Below are 17,067 nucleotides of genomic sequence, written 5' to 3'. Positions count from 1 at the left end.
AAAGAACGATACCATGTGCTTGTTGGGCCATTGAGTTTGAGCCTGCACAGCAGAAGCGGAAACAATATCGGTAACTGGCAAACGGCTAGGACTATGGTCGTAATACATAAAACGAAGATAAGAAAAGAATTTGATTTTAGAAAAATATTGAGTATACATTAACATTTAACCAGCCTAGCTAGTAATACCAAGGGGACCAAAAATTGAGTCCCCTCGGCCCTCACTACCTCTACCATTCTCTTCTAATGTATTTGTATCATATCTCTTATGAATATAATTTTTGTAAAGGAATAAATGAATTTTGTAACAAATTCAATTGTGTATTTCTAATTCCAACAACCATGGAACTAGATCTTCCTCTTATTCAATATCAAGGAAGACATGACTTTAGCCGAAATCACCTTCCTCACAAGTAACTTCCACCTTCTTCCATCTTCAACCTTCTTCTCAATTTCCATCCTCAACTTGAATTCTCTGCAAAGTGGAACTCTGCAATTATGGGATTTGTCACATATAGAAGAATGAAGTCGAAGAAGTTGCCATAATCGTTTACACCATACGCAACCACCATTGACCCTCTTCTTACATTGAACGAAATGACGAATCGCTTGTTGAAGACCATTGCAAGTGCAAAATTTCTTGCAAGGTTCTCTATTCTTGTTTGGTTCTATATCATTTGGACCTACACTTGTACACCCTTCTGTGAATATGTGTTCTATACAGTCCATTGCTTCACTCAACTGTAAATACAAATTTTGTTCTTCTATCTTCTTGCTCCTCCTCCTTTTCCTCTGTTTTCACATAAAATCATAATAATCATTTAGAAATTCTAAGCTCTCTAAATAAAAATAATATGACGATAGATATAAGATCGGAATTCTAGGTTTGACTTTAGGTCATCTAACTCAGTATCACAAACTCAATATGGTATCAGAGCTAGACCAATACTTGATGCCCCCGTAGGGTATATATTAATACATCTAACTCATTACCAATTAGTTTTGAGCTGAATGACCACAAACTTAACCGATCCTGATGATGGATCCACAACCCACCCAAAAGGATGTGGGACTATCAAAAAATCCTATAGACTCATAATAGGATAAAAATATTATGTTAATGATGAAAAATTTTACCTTTTCATATTCATCGAAGAATTGTAAGATTTCTAGTTCAAGAAAAGGATCATGATCTTGTAAGAATTTCCATCCTTCAGTTTGTTCAACATCATTGAAATCTTGTGATATAACTCTCATGCATTTGAGATAAAGATCGGGTGAGTCACAGAGTCGAGCGAGTTTAAGAACGTCAAGAACATTATCGATCGTTAATCGTTTTGATAATCCTTTTGAACACTTTTGTTTCAATTGGGGTACCAAGTAAACATGTGATAATGCTAATAGGTGGATTCCATATTTGTCCAATTCTTCATCTGTGCATCTGAAAATCAATCAAGAATATTAAAACAGAGGATAAAGAGATTGAAACAGAGAGAGTCTGGAGAGAGAGAGGGGTTACCTTGAAGAATAAAGATATCTAATAAAGGAGAAGACAGCATCACAAGGAACCCCTAGAATAGTAACAATCTTCTCAGAGGAATAATTTTTACGAGGTCGATCTAATATCTTTTCCAACACAGTTGAAACTGAACCCTACAAATTCAAAAGAATCAAAGATCAATATTAAGAACTTTCCAAATTCAACAAAACCCAAAGATGAAAATCCGATCTTTCATTTATTGTAGCAAATTAATCATAATTTTGATTACTAAAACCAGGGGATCTGGTTCCACATATTGTAATTTTCCCCTGTTTTTAGGTAGTTGGAATAGATTTGGGCCAATCAAGTACCAGAACACTAGAATGAGCAGGAATGATTGATCCACCAGAAGTGATAACTTTAACATCGGGAATTGGTGATTTGACAGAACTTCTCTTAACTCCTTTAGCTACAAGTCTTAATGCATATAAATCTTCTGAATACTTCATTTCAGAGATGGGTTTGATTTCATTTCGTATTCCTTCCATCTTAGACGGAGAAAGAGAGAAACAGAGTTCTAGAGAGAGAAAGAGATAAACAGAGTTCTAGAGAGAGAAACAGAGTTCTAGAGAGAGAGAGAGGAAGAATGAGTCTAATAAGTTGGATTTGGATGTAACTCCAAGATCATGGTGGCTCCTTCTTTATAGAGAAAAAAAGGGAAGCTGACGTGGAGGATAAAGTCCTCGTCAGTTACAGAGTGTAAACACGGTGAGTTAGTTAAGACAAACCGCTTTGACCTATTATCCTACGTGGTGCTAACTCTTATCCATTTCTTTTTAGTTTCCAGGGTGGATAATTAAAAGCCATCCCATTTTGGTTGTAGGGGAATACTAAGATTTGTGTGGAAACAAAGTATCGAATTTTTTCCAAGTGTGCAAAGGATTTTGATGACATACTTGATGAGTCACTCCTGTGGTAACAGAAGGTCTAAATTTTAGTTAAACTTTAAAAGAAAGTTGTCTTTTAGTGAAAATGAATCATCAAATCAAGGATTTTGTTAAAATCATTTCTCATTGTGGACTCTCCCTTTTTAAGATGAAAGACGTTGTTTTCAGTCTTTCTTCTAGAACATCACTACCACCACGGCCTCATTTGGGTACACACATAACTTATATTATGAGTTTTTCTATAAGCCCATAAATAAAAGCGCTTTTTAAAAATCTGTCTGAGTCGTTTGGTACGCTGCATAAAAAGTGTTTTTATATCTTTAAAAGCAAAGTATGACATTTGGTAAAAAAAAAAAATGTAATCTTCGTATTGTAGTTATCAAACAATATGCTTATATCATTATATTAAGAAAAAATTTATAAACATTAAATACTGAAATAAAATAATAGAATTTTTTTAATTTTCATAAACACATAAAGCTCAAAATTTGAACCTAATGCAGTGGTGATAGTGCTCAATGGTGGTGGACGTGTTATGGTGGTGCTCAATGGTGGCAGAGTTATAGTAGTGATGGTGGTTGTAGAATGGAGGGGGTGTTGGTGGTTAGGGGGTAAAGTTGCAACGACGGTAGTGAAATGGGGTTGGTGGAGGTGGTATAGTGTGGTGGTGGAGTGGTCGATTTGTGGCGATGGTGGTGAAGTGGTTGTGGTAGTGGTGGAGTTGCACCGAAAGTGAAGCTACGTCGGAGGTTGTGGAGTTGTGGGGGAGATGGCGAAGCGTTCGGTGATGGTGGTAGAGTGGTGACGAAGGTGGCGGAGTGGTTGTAAAAAAAATTTGATGGTTGTAGAATAGTTGTGATGGTGGTGGAGTTGCGGCTAAAGTAATGGAGTGGTGGTGATGGAGTTGCGCCGGAGGTGGTATGGAAGTGGCGGAACGGTGGCACAGGTGGTGGGGTGATTGTCAGAGGTGGTGGAGTGATTGTGGTGGCAGAGGTGGTGGGGTGGTTGTGATGGTGGTGTATATTTATTGATGGTGACAAAAAAAATATTTTATTTTCATAGCTAGCTTTTAATAAGCAGCTACAAAAAAGCCACAAAATTGTGGCTTCTGCTTTTTAGAGAAAATGGGCTTTTCTAGCTTAAAATAAGCTACAGCTTTTTTGAACCAAACGCGTAAAGTTCTCAATAAGCGCTTAAAATATGCTAAAAGCTGGCTTTTAGCTTTTTTTAAGCGGAACCAAACGAGGCCTACAAGCCTCGATCCTCTCTGCTTCTCTCTTGATTTACTCTCACTACACCCACTATCTACACTCTCTCCTAAGCAAGCAAAATCCCCAATGGGATTTGTCCATCGAAACATCATTGCGGTTTTAATCTTGAAATGAAACTCCTTCATAAAACCTCAATATGGGATTTCAAGAAGAAACCCTATTACGAGTGGTTGTGGTGGCGGTCAAAATGGAGGTGATTAGTGGTGTCTTTTAGTTCGAATCCGTACGAAAAACGGGCAAAGTCAACTTGATTTTATCTAAATCTGATGGGCGAGGCGCGACAAGAAGTCTGGGTTGGGGAAAGCCCACCGAGCTGGTGAGACCATATATCCTCGTACAATGCTGAAGGCTCTAACGGGGTAGGAGGAGCAACTTTTAATTTGTTATGACCCTGAATGATTGATTCAATAAGTTCTTGCAAATAACCACTCCGCTAAATAGAAACATTAAACTCAACGTTCAGATTTTCAAGAAGAAATTTATCTAAAGGCACCCAAACGGCTAGTTAGGGGGTTTTACATTTTTCATCCCTGACTATTATAGTTATTAAGGTATATCCCGTATCCTTGGGCACGAACATTTGTATCAATCAAATGTGACAAAATTTTAACCCAGTGCTTCTATGGGCACCCCCATTGTATTGCTTTACGCACTCTCCCTAAACATGTCACCGGACTTTCCAAATTTATTATTACTATATTCTTGATACTCTAAATTTTTGGTAGCCTACTTATTGTTTATTTTCTTTTTCTTAAATTAGTTATTTTATTGAAAATATTTCAATTTCATTTTTTAACCCTGGCAAATTTCTTCTTTTTCCTTTTTATTGAAAATTATTTTATTGAAAATATTTTATCTCTAAGAATGACACGGTTATTTTTTCTTTAAATAGGCTATTATATTTTGAAGAAGGACTGTATTTTAAATTTTGATAATGACTTCTAAACAATATCATTTACTAAAAGAGGATGTTTGTCCTAGTCAGCATTATTCTCTTCATTTTTATTATATAGATTTATATCCCTTTTTAATCTGTAAATACCAAACTAATTTTACCCCAATTTTTATTCCACTTCTTTACTCTTCATCTTTTTGAAAAAAAAAATCAGTTTTACCTAGATTGGCCCGGAACAATCCGTTCTAACGATGCTCGTTACTAAGTCGACGGTCAAATCGGGTCGGATTTGACGAATCAAGTCCCAAGTTGGAACATGGTAAAGCTACCTCAGACCATGTCTCTTTATGGAGTTCTTGGGCTTTTGTTTTTCTTTCCTCTTTCAACTTAGATGAGTCATTAACTTATAAATTAAGTAAAGATCTTAAGTACATTTAGCATTTCTCTTGTCTAATAAGCGGTTTACATAAGGTGTTCGGGGTGGTTGGGTCCGTCCCGACTAATTCTTTTCTCTCCGGTCCGGTTGGGCCGGCACCGACTGGATAACCACTAGCTGTGATAGTCAGAGTGGTGAAGATGGAGAAAAGGGAAAAGTCTTCTCAAATTTTAGACTTTACAAAAGGTTTTGTGTGCATCTTTTTCCACCCAAATCTTTAGTGTGACCTGCAGTCTAAATTGTATTCCCCGAAGCGAGATGTGAAATGAAATCATATACATTTGGTGGATTAGGTGGTCCTCTTAATAGCCACGTAATTATCAAGTATTTTTTGATAACCCTAAAAAACTAAAATCCAAATTAGTTGCCTACCACGAATTTTCTTCTTTGGATAAGTGCCCTTTCTTTTCTTCAAATTGGGTGGGTGGGGTTTTCCTTTTGTTGCACCTCAAACAAACATTATTTATTTGTTTGACTAGATCCAGTCATCAAATCCACCACGTCATCCTTAATATTATCTATTTATTTATAAAAGTTTAGTGAAGATGAAAGAGAATTTTTTTTTTTTTTGGAGAAGTGAAGATGAAAGAGAATTATTGAAGGGGCATTAGGTAAGTTGAAAAAGGATTGTTGAAGAATAGGTCATTTTAGAGATATAATTCTTACACACCATATATTTTAATTTTTTTTTTTTTTGTTGAAACACCATATATTTTAATTGATATTACAAAAAGGTCGAGAGAAGTGTCTTTTGTCCTTTGTCAATAGTTGGAACATAACTTGTGGATAAACAGAATGACAGTGGATTGAAGAGGTGGACAAATGTCTAGAGTCTCTAGTCCTTTGATTGATTAATTTGTGGAAAAGCTAAAGCTATTGCCAAGAGAATTGTCTAACATTATTGTCTAAGGAAATAATAAAAAGTTACTATACTTTCATTTTATGGCATTGTGAAATAAGACAATGTGGATGATCTTACTTATTCACTTTTACATTACAAACTTTCATTGAAAAATGAAAAACTAGTGACATTTCTCAAGTTGCCTTTTTTTTCTCATAGTTTTACTTTTATACAAGGTTATTTGTCAAATTCAGGAACTTTTTTTGGAAATATAAAATTGGTATACATTTCCTAAGTATATATCTTCTTGGACTTTAATTTTATTTCCTATGATGAATTTATAAACAAGAAAAATATTATGAGTCAACTTATTTGTAAATAAGGTTATGTTCCATCTGTCTCAATTTTATTTATTTATATTAAAAATTTCTTATAGATTTGTTTGTCTACTTTTTCATGCTGGGCACAATGTTTACTTTTTTTTTTTTTTTGTTGAACTAGCACAATGTTTACTTGTGTTTGACATGACAAATAGCACTGCTCCTATCATCACAATGTAATTGCTTATCTGTGAAATAAAATGTAGGTTTATGTGTTACTAGTTCCTTAAGTTGACTCGCGAGTTTTATAAAAGAATATCCATTCTATCCTTATATTTTTCAACTAAACTTATACTTTTCAACTAAGGTTGTGTTTGTTTTTTTAATTTTTCAGATCTGAAATCTGAATTGGGTGCCAATTCAGATTCCAGGTGTTTGTTTTTTTCATTAGTGAAATCTGAAAATTAAGCTGAATCATGCATTTGTCTGAATTGGTTGAATTAGAGCCCATTTTATTCAGACTTCAAAACAAGTCTGAAAGAAGAAATAAATTCTGAAAAGTGTAAAATGTCATTTATGCCCATATAATTTAGAACAATTTTCTTTCTCCACCACCACTAAAACAAAACTACCACCACCACCATAAACCACCACCACCACAGACCGCCACCACAGGCCACCACCACAAACTGCCACCACCACAAACCACCACCACAAACCACCACCACCATAGGCCACCACCACAGGCCACCACACAGACCACCACCAACACAGACCACCACCAAAGTCCACCACCATATACCACCACCCCAGCCCACCACCCCCGAAAACCACTACCACCACCACGTAGGAAACACCACGGAGACAACCACTCCACAAAAGCCATTGTAGAAAAGATTGTGAAACTTCGTCGGATCTGTGAGGGTTCTTTTGGATACCTAGGGTTTTTCAATCAACCAGCCACGACCTTCAGCCACGACATGTATAAGAGAGAGTAGTTATGTGCTCATTATTTGAGAGAGAGAGGGAAACCCTAGGGATCCATTAAAGCTTTTCATCCACGACCTTCAACCGGATCTGTGAGAGTTTTCTAGCAAAACCAGTCCACATATCTACTGTGTAGAAGAGAGTAGTTATGTGTTCATTATTTGAGAGTATATGTGTTCATTATTTAAGAGAGAGAGAGGGTTCTTCAATCAACCGGATCTGTGAGGGTTTTTTTAGGTTTTTGATATGCTGTGTAGAGAGAGAGTAGGGTAGAGAGAGAGAGTGAGCAGAAAGAGGAGGAGAAAGGTTAAGAAAAATTAGGGTTTTTTTCTTTTAAGAAAGATACATGAGAGTATAAATGTCAAAGCCATAATTCAGATTTAATTATTCAGATATGAAAAACAAACATCTTAATGTAAAATAATTCAGATTTTTCAGATTCAGCCATTTCAGTTCAGCCAATTCATATTCAGTAATTCAGACTCACAAAGAAAAAACAAACACAACCTAAGTGTATTTTCGTCGGCGAACTTTTAAAGGTTAAACTAATACGTGAAATAGACTTAAACGTATGGATAATGCACGTGTTGTATTGGTCTGAAGTCTAATTTATTATGGATAAAAAATTCGACCATGTTTTCTCTGTTGCCTGCTAAGTTTTACTCTCTGTTAAGTTTGTCTATACATTTTTAGCAATTGTTACCAATAAAACATCCGACCCCATTTTCTATGTGCCCACGAGTTTTCCTCTCTTTTAAGTTTGTCAATACATTTTTCGCCAAATAGTTGTGTTTTTTTTTTTCACTATATATGTATATAATTACCTAGTTTGTAATTAGTAAAAATGAATCTCTTCACAAAATACAAAGAATATGATAACTAAGTTTGAACTATATCATGCCATTTCATGACCAGAATAATTTTACATATATTTACTTATTATATTTATATCATTTTAGGTGTGTTGAATTGATATATGATTTTTTATGATACAGAAAAAAAGAAAAAGTATTGCAAACGTATTGTTTGCGTGTCAAACTTGCTGTTTGAACCTAATTTAACTCGTATTTAATATACTGCAAGTTCATTCATAGTATAATAAACAAAACAAAACAAAACCAAGAACAGAAAATAAAATGAAGAATTATACCCATTATTTGTTGAAAATAAAGAATTTTACTTGATTAAGGAAACCAGATGCATTATAACACATGACTACATAAATAATTTGACTAACACCTAACAATTGATTTGGTTTCCATTTTCTCCTAAGTTTATGTTAGTCGTTAGAATCAAAAACTAAAGCAAGGTTATGTTACATACTGTTCTATTTATAATTGTTTCAAGTAAAAGAATTTGGCTTCGTTTTAGGGACATAAATATAAAAATGAAATGGCTTCAATACATTAATCCTTCTCCTTAATATTGAGTATATGATTTATTTTCAGATTTACATAAACCTAAACACTTGATGAATTGGGCTTAAATCACTATTACTTGATACAAAAAAACACTTTTTTCTTACAACTAAACAAATGGCATCTTCGGCATATCGTGGAAGAGTGTTTTAAGATCAGTAGTGGAAAGGAAACATACGGGCATTTCGGAAATTAGAAACTTAGAGACGAGACTTACTCTTGTATCTGGACACAAGGAGAAGAGTCGATGCTGCTCTGGCCAAATATATCAGGAATTTCTTCCCAGTTTTTGTTCTCTCTCGCTTCCCAATATCCACCTACATAGCGGTAACAATCATCTTCGGTGTCCTTTCTGAACCATCTTGGGTGCCATCCGCTCTCCTGCAACCTCCTTGCCTGCAACACCATATACGATATAAGCGGTGACTTTGAGCTCAAAATTAGTGGGCACGAGAAATTTTGGTATATATATACAGTGTGGCTAAAGAATATAGGTTGGGTCTAGCCCAATGTTACTTGGTAAGCGGATTGCTCCGGTGCGTGGTACATGTACCAGTACGGGGTACGCTATCATACGAGCATTAGCACGCTAGGGTTATACCTCTACAGTATGCAGTATGTTTTGGACTACTTTCAAACCAATATCTACTCTCTGTGATGCATATATATAGATCCCACCTACTTTCAAATATTCTATCTCCATGAAGGCACGAAATATTAAAGCTGAACTCTGCTAAATAACCGGTCTTGTACTTGACTAGTCGAGCTTAAAGCTTTTTACAAAGATATAGTGTTAATTAAGACAGGACTCTGATGCACCAAATTTAGGGTACTTGATAGCGATCAAACCCAAAAAGGGTATGGGAATCGGGTGTGTGATATGCAAGAGTAGAGTATTTCTAACATTGGTCCCACCAAGATAATTTATCAAGATCGGTAAAGGACATCCAGGCCCATCACAAACGTCAAGAATATGAAAAAAGTGAAAAGCTGGATACCTGTCTTTGTAACTGCTCAAGCCTGAGTTTTTCCGCATTCGCTAGCTCGTATTCACCGTTTTCTAAGTGCCTTTGGTCTGGACGAAGCCTTGAGTCTGTTGGAGGCAATATTTCTTGTAAACCAGGGGTCAATTCGTTAAGGGAGATTGCGAAAGGTGTTAGGTTGTATCTTGTCTGGGTAATAGTTTTTTCTCGTTCCCACAGGAGTACAGCTTCTGACATGGGATCATACCCCTTAGGTTTTGTAGTCGGATCTCCCAGAACATAGTACATTGCTTCATCCCATTTACCTAATAACATAGCTACCTTGTTTCCAGTTCTATTATCTTGCACAAACCCTTGTACCTGAGCGATCATGACATTTATTTAGTTGTCCGTTTCAGAATTAGAGAAAAACACGAAATACCATTTTATTGATGACTTTAGGTGATAATAAATGAATAATATCTCATCGGTGCATTTGTCGAATATGATTTTGGTAATCAAATTCCACTTATGCCCATCATATTAGGGTTTTTTCATCAATATTATTTTATAGGTACTTCTCACATACCTGGTGGGGATTACCATCAATGATAGACTGCTCCTTGAATTTGAGCCTGCAGGAGTAATTGCCACTGCCCTTGATCCGCATTGTACCATAATGGTCGCAATAGATTTTACCAAGAATTATGTTATAGATGGAAGTGGTAACTTTGCTCCATTGAAACATTTCTCCATCTTCAAATTGCAAAGTAAGAACTCCAACAGGATCGAGCTGGATGGAACGCCCCCAGAACTTCCCTTTCAGATTGGAGTCCGCCCAGAATTTCCAACCTTTTCCGTCACAGTGGCAAGCAACAATTGTTGGGTGGTGACTGACCTGAATCAAAACTACTCACTAGTTCATGCCATTTAAAATGGTTAAGAACATAATCTTCTTGAAAATGGCAGGAAATAATAAATCTGACTAGTTAAAGTTCCCCATTATCACAGTGGCTGGAGTTTGTGTGCATGTGCAGCGCTCTTGGTATTTGTTGATCTTTTACAAATAATTCTAGAATAGAAATATTAACCTTTTCAGAGAAGAAACGGAGACCTTTGTCGGGATAATCAGCTTCATATGTCTCCCCAAGAAGCGGGTTGAAAGGCTTGCAGTGTCGGCCTTCTGTTGAAGCGTAGCCAGACACAGCAAATGCCGCAACATTTAGGATTCGCATTAAGCTATTTTCCTGAAAAGTGCACATGATCAGGTTTTCAGTCAGGACCGACACTAAGGACATTTGAAAAATGTCAACCAGACCAAGAAACCACCACAGGTTCGAAATTTCTCTTCTTAGATATCAAAAATAGCATTGATTCAACAAATATTATACACCGATAGCCCAATTAATTCTGAACAAGAAATTATTTACTTGAACATTTTCTTAGCAAGGGCTGTAAAGCCAGCTCATCCCATTAGAGTAACAAATCCTAGTCTTCAAACAAAAAGTCCATTTTGGATGAGCTAGCAGCGGAATAGGGAAGATTACAATGAAAAGAAAAATAAGATAAGTTACAGCTATATCTCGTTAGACAGTCAGTAAGCTATTTGGTTTTGCTATCTCGAAGTGTGATCCTCAATTGCTTTCGGTTTTTCTGACCAGTATAATTTAAAATTTTAAAGAACTGCTTTGTATTGGATCTAACTTTATATATTTTAGGCCTCGTAGTCTCGCTGAGTTTTCCTACAGAGATCACATCCAGGGCTGGTGTACGGTGCTGACTGGTTCCTACTTTGTGGTTCCAGTGCCATACACTTCTTTTGTAGTCTATGATTGAAGAAAAGAGATAGCTCGCATAATATAGCCCCGTCCCAGAATCATCTCCCCACCAAGATCTGAGACACGAGATTTAATATTATACAGGTGGTACACATTGACAGAAGGTGGTGTTAGTCTTCAATTTATGAACACATAGTACTAGCCTTTTTCTGTTACATACATGTTCATCAATTAGCTAACTGAGCTTCAAGTTGTTTCAGATGCCACAAGAACACTTGAAGTATAAAAAGTTTATTCTTGTCAAGGAGAGCCTCTATCAAACAACAAATTGCCATTTACGGATTTACCTAAAGATAGGTTAAATGAGAAATAAAACTTTTGGTGATTCCATATCTCTAAGTTGAACTATAATGCCACAAGAATAAGGCCTGTTTGCTTTAACAAGCCACAACATTGATTAAAATGAGATAAGGAAACCATGTTTGAGGAATTGGCTACAAGTGAAAATAAACTCAGACATGAGGAGTATACCTGTTTTCCCCATTCTGATGCTCGATCAACCAAATATGAGTACTCCAAATCTTCGAAGCACTTTTGCAACGAAGATAGTGGCTCGTTGAAGTAAACAGGGAGACAAACTCCAGATAAGTCCTTTCCAATATTTTCTTTTATTATTGACCACAGGCCAACAGGAATTTCCTTTTCTTTTGGTTCAGGCAATTTATCCCTTCTTTTGACGTAAGGATAATTAATGGCCGTTATCTCCAAATCAATCTCATAAATACGGTCAGAAAAGAAAGAATCTTTATCACGCGCTAAAGCATTACAGGTATTTCCTGCTGTCCCCCTACTACGATAAGAAGCACTTCTGAGAGACTCTGAACACAAAAAGTCCTTTGTATCAAAAAAGATGCCATCATCCTCATCCGTTTCCACGTCCACTCCATTATGACTTTCGTTACCTGCATCAGAGTCACTTCCGCTGCCCTCTGACATAATGGAATAGAAATCTGTAACAAATCACAAATTGAAGAGGAGAATGAGTAAACTTGAAACTTTCCATCGGAACAAAATACCAGTTATTAATTCCATTTAGAAGAAGAGAGTGGCAAACGAACAGTTGAACGAACGATTTTATAGAGAGAAAACAACTTCTAATCACAAAAAATGTAGCAGAGTGAAGAACAATACAACATTTCGGAAACAGAAAAGATAAAGAGAATGTGAAAGCATTTGTAGTGACGATGAAATAAAACACCAGTTGAGAATACAAAATTTAGGAATGTGGTCGATTAGCAAGCTGTCCTACATAGCAGTTACTGAGGAGACAAAAAGACAAGAATATAAGAGATTAAATTCTAAAGAACTTCTTTATTATGGATCTCGAAGGACTGGAGAAGCATGTATATACTATGTAGTTGGTCTTGGCCGAAGGCCGAGATCGAGCCAGGCAGTATCCTGCACCAGGACCTAAAATATAACCATCACTTCTTCTTTAGTCAGATTTGTGGAATCACCTTCTACTTTGAACTTTGAATCTTCTTGTGTTCTTCACTTATTCTTAATCTTAGTTTTCTACTATTTTATCCAACTTTATAAATCTTTTGTATTTCTAATATACTAGAACTTTCAAAGTTTCTGTCAGGCAAAAGACCTAAAATATCCATATTACATCATTGCTAACTATCTTAGATTTATTGGGAATATGATAAGTAGTTAAGAAGGTAATAAATAGTTAGTATGCAGTTAGGATTTAAAGTTTCTAAAAAAAAGTCCAGAAAATTTAAAGTTGTTGTTCAGCCGAGTGAAGTGTAGGTTCGTCTCGGTCTGGATCGACCGAGATAGACGAGAAACTCGGCCGAGATAGACAAGAAACTCAGCCAAACCCTAACTAGGTGTTTCGACCGAGTCTCGTCTCGGGAGAGGTCCGAGACCAAGCCGAGAGACGAGATTCTCGGCCATCTCGGCCGAGACAGACTACATAGTGCATACATCTACTTACATAAACTTTCCATTACAACAGAAGCGAAAACGACAAGTCACCAAATATACAACCCCGCGGCTTAAGACACTGAAGATCCTAGCGAACCAATTATTTTCTTCAGCAAAATTACTTGAATATTCACATTTCTTACTGATAAGGTTTTCAAATACGGAGCAGACAAATTATATCATGTTATCTACATACAGGGTAATACAATATACCTAAATACCCAATCAACATGTAAACATCCGCTATGTAAGATCATTACTGACCACTTAATCTTCCAATATTCACATTTCTTACTGATAAGGTTTTCAAATACGTAGGAGGCAAATAATATCATGTTATCTACATACAGGGTAATACAATATACCTAAATACCCAATCAACAACATGTAAACATCAGCTATGTAAGATCATTACTGACCACTTAATCTTCCATTCCCTGGTCCACAACATGACTTGCGCCCCTTGGTTTCATCAACCACAGTAGTTTCTAGCTCTACTTTCTCTGTCTGCAAATCAGAAACCCAGGGATAAAATGTTATTATGACATAAAAAAGAATGCATGAGCTTTATAAAATCTTGAAGGAATACTTTACAAAACAATAACCTCGATTCAATTTGTAGCATGAAGAAAAACTGCAGCTGTGCAAATGTAAATTTGTAATGACTTTCAACATACAGCTTTCCTCTCCCCCAGGGCATAATAACCACAGAATGGGCATTACTAAGCATTTAGTCTAACATTTTTACTAGATAGTTAAGGAAGAAATCTAACATAAAAGAAAGAAACGACCTTGGGTATACAGAGAAATAGGCCTAGTGATCATAGGCAAAACAAGTACGAAAAATTAAATTGATGACTAACAGACTGCAGTTTCAGTTCCATTTCTAGCAATATATTAACTTATTATGACCAGATTTGGATTGAAGAGCTTTAACAAACAGTAATACCTCCAGCTGCCTCAATGTGTCAAGCAGGGCAATATGTTTACGTTGGAGAGCCTTAAGTTGATTTTGCAGCTCGGAGAGTTCTGATAGCATAATAGATTCACATTCATTTATGGCCACTTCACTCAGTCCTTCCTGCAAGAGTCGTGATCGTAGCTGCTCAGTCGAAACATTAATGTCTTCAGAAGGTGCAAAGTCACTGCTTGTCAAAATTCTAGGAAAAAGATCTTTAGCAGCTAGCAGCGCTTCTATCCATTTAGCTCTGTCCTCTCTAGACACACACCTCAAGTGAAGAGTCTTTGTGCCCGTGAAAATAGAAAGTCTTTTATCATCTGACTTGCTCGCGCGTATTGAAGAAACCTGCAATCAATATGACAAAAGAACAATAAAGAAACAAATAAACGTTATTACTAAAGGTCAGATAGAAATCCACACTATGGTGTCCATTTTCCTTGATCAACTTTTTTTATGCAAGAAAGTATTAGTATTAGTAAACAAGAAAGTGGGGAATCAACTTATTAGTATAAAAGCTACGCTTGAAGAACTCAATCACAGCCTTATAACAGTAATTACATCATAACAAGCTTTCTCCTAGTTATGTAATCCCTGTAATAGCATGTTTGATCTTTTCAACTGCAATCTCATAATTCCTTAATCAAGTTTTCATCCTAGTAATTGAATCACCTAGTCTGTGAACCAAAAAATAAATTACGGTTCCATGTAAAAGGGGTACATTTCATAGAATATGACTATGAGAACATGTTGCTTACAGGAACGCGAATAATGCATGATATAGATATCTGCCTCACCTGCACACATTGTTTAAATTCCACAAACCATAGCTAAGTCAATTCATATAAGTATAAATCAATTTCCAGATTGAAGAAAGAACACCATGGTCAACACCCATTTAAACTACGTGGATCACTTCCTATTTCTCAACTGTATTATCGTTCTCTCTTTCTCCACAGATAAATGATAACATTGCCAATTTTATTACTCAGATTCTTTTGTCACTTTTTCTCCTATTCTTGTATATGTAGTTTATTTCTTTATTCAGTTGGAGGGTAGACTAAATCCTCAATCTATTTCATTTCCAGAAAATGGAATAATTCTAAATCATTTGACAGGTACCCACGAATAGTCAAAAGAAGTTTAACACGTCCATACATATTAGTTTTCCATTATATAAATGTCTCTAATGCCCATCTTCGCCTCGTAGATTGCTTATTGATTTCGTATCTAATCAGCTAATGGGAATAACGGAGATACGAAAAACCCACCTAAAAGGGCAGTGCAATTAGCAATGTCCTATGGTTGAGGTACTAAAGTTGGAGATTGAACACATAAATGCTACCAGCCAACCAGTGAATATGTAGATCATAGTAACCGATTAATACTAATTATCTATAACAGTTCACCAACATTGCATAGCACTAACATCCAGAGGCAAGATAACATAAAATAATTCAAAGAATAAATTTAAGAAGGAAAGGTCGGACCTTTAAATGTATTTCCCCAAATGGTTTCCATTGCTTTGTAGTACGAGAAGCCCCATTGCTCCAGTTACCCTTTTTAATGTACCTCATCGATTCTTCTCCGATTACTTTAACCCCTTTCTCTCTTGCAGTATTCATTGAAATCTTATCAGGACCATGAATCTTATAATACGATAAAACACCATCTTCAAGCATAAACCATCTTGATTTCCAACCTTTTCCATAATTTACCCACTTATACAGAATACCACCTACACTTCCACTAACAACATTACTAAATGACAGTTTTGCGTCTCTTACTTCACTCAAAAACGCTTCTTGATCATGATCCGGTAAACCAGATGATGTAAAATCATAATCAGTAGTACCAGTTGATGCAAGTGAAACTTGAGCTGAAAAAAGTTGCTTACTTGATCCAAATCCAACATTTCTAACTGAGTTCACAGGTTTTAATGGAGATTGTGATGAAGATCTAACAACTACAGAAGAAGCATTACTACAGTCTCGATCAATCGAAACCGGAGCAATGCAACATAAAGGATTCATCTCAACAATCAATTTAATCAAACTCAAACCCTCAAAAATAAACAAATCAAAACGAGGAATCAGTTAATAGAGACGATCAAACCTAAATGTAGCAGTTAGATTGTTAGAGGAAATGGTGATGAATGAACTGAATGATCTCGTCCGGTGAGATAGAAACCCTAATTTGGAGATAGTTGGAGTGTTGTTGTTGTTCTCTCTGTGGTAGTGAGAGAAAGAAAACCCGATCGGAAATCGAAAGGGCGGCGAGGCATCCGAAACTTGGAATAAGAAATGACATAAGAACGACAAGTTTTTTACGAAAACGGGTAATTTGTAATTTGGTAGATCTTACAATTTGATCTGATTCTGATTTTAGAGAGAGAAAGTGAGAAACTAGTCAGTCAGTGAGAGAGAAAAAGAATAGGTAATACGAGTGAGTAATTTTAATTCCGAGTTTTGCCCCTGTAAACTTGGTGTGTAGACCTTAATGAGTTAATGTTGAGGGTCATTCCCTTTTTTTACCATTTATGGTGTGTTTGGATGGCGGAATCATGAATCCGCGGATTCATGAGTCCTTGGGATTCATGATTCCACGGATTCATGAATCCAAGTAATATTTTTTGGTTTGTTTGGCAACTAAGAATCTTATGATTTATTATTATTTGAGTATTTTTAAAAGTCTTTAGAAAAAATATGACTTTTGAAAAAAATAATGATTTTGAAAAAAAATAATGATTTTGTAGAAGGAAATATTTTTTTTGTTGATTTTAA

At 35.9% G+C, this 17,067-nt stretch overlaps 2 protein-coding genes across 2 annotated transcripts; both read right to left on the bottom strand.

Annotated features, from left to right (window-relative positions):
- Positions 1 to 114: 114 nt before the first annotated feature.
- LOC147542644 (BTB/POZ and TAZ domain-containing protein 1-like) lies at positions 115 to 2,161 on the bottom strand. Its single transcript, XM_086638117.1, has 4 exons — positions 1,851 to 2,161; positions 1,519 to 1,652; positions 1,137 to 1,440; positions 115 to 791 (listed from the first exon to the last, which is right to left on the bottom strand). Exons 1-4 carry the CDS (start codon positions 2,025 to 2,027, stop codon positions 348 to 350), a joined length of 1,059 nt encoding a protein of 352 aa, XP_086494243.1. The 5' UTR covers positions 2,028 to 2,161; the 3' UTR covers positions 115 to 347.
- A 6,397-nt stretch (positions 2,162 to 8,558) lies between these two features.
- Positions 8,559 to 16,794, bottom strand: LOC147542643 (oxysterol-binding protein-related protein 1D-like). The gene is made up of 8 exons (XM_086638113.1): positions 15,775 to 16,794; positions 14,276 to 14,632; positions 13,746 to 13,833; positions 11,866 to 12,344; positions 10,648 to 10,803; positions 10,146 to 10,454; positions 9,593 to 9,937; positions 8,559 to 8,990 (listed from the first exon to the last, which is right to left on the bottom strand). Exons 1-8 carry the CDS (start codon positions 16,315 to 16,317, stop codon positions 8,808 to 8,810), a joined length of 2,460 nt encoding a protein of 819 aa, XP_086494239.1. The 5' UTR covers positions 16,318 to 16,794; the 3' UTR covers positions 8,559 to 8,807.
- Positions 16,795 to 17,067: the final 273 nt, after the last annotated feature.

Source organism: Eschscholzia californica, unplaced genomic scaffold (assembly GCF_041429995.1).
Source record: "Eschscholzia californica isolate CP2 unplaced genomic scaffold, dmEscCali1.0.p SCAF_4, whole genome shotgun sequence".
NCBI classification, from domain to species: Eukaryota; Viridiplantae; Streptophyta; class Magnoliopsida; order Ranunculales; family Papaveraceae; genus Eschscholzia; species Eschscholzia californica.
The sequence above is the reverse complement of the archived record's forward strand: the minus strand, read 5'-3'. Positions and strand labels throughout refer to the sequence as shown.

Coding starts and splice junctions, on each gene's coding strand:
- LOC147542644 (XM_086638117.1), bottom strand. CDS start 2,027: ATGGAAGGAATACGAAATGAAATCAAACCCATCTCTGAAATGAAGTAT. Junction 1,441..1,518: donor AGATATCTTTATTCTTCAAG/GTAACCCCTCTC, acceptor ATTGATTTTCAG/ATGCACAGATGAAGAATTGG. Junction 792..1,136: donor TCTTCGATGAATATGAAAAG/GTAAAATTTTTC, acceptor ATGTGAAAACAG/AGGAAAAGGAGGAGGAGCAA.
- LOC147542643 (XM_086638113.1), bottom strand. CDS start 16,317: ATGAATCCTTTATGTTGCATTGCTCCGGTTTCGATTGATCGAGACTGT. Junction 14,633..15,774: donor TTGGGGAAATACATTTAAAG/GTCCGACCTTTC, acceptor TATTGATTGCAG/GTTTCTTCAATACGCGCGAG. Junction 12,345..13,745: donor AGGGAATGGAAGATTAAGTG/GTCAGTAATGAT, acceptor GATTTGTTACAG/ATTTCTATTCCATTATGTCA.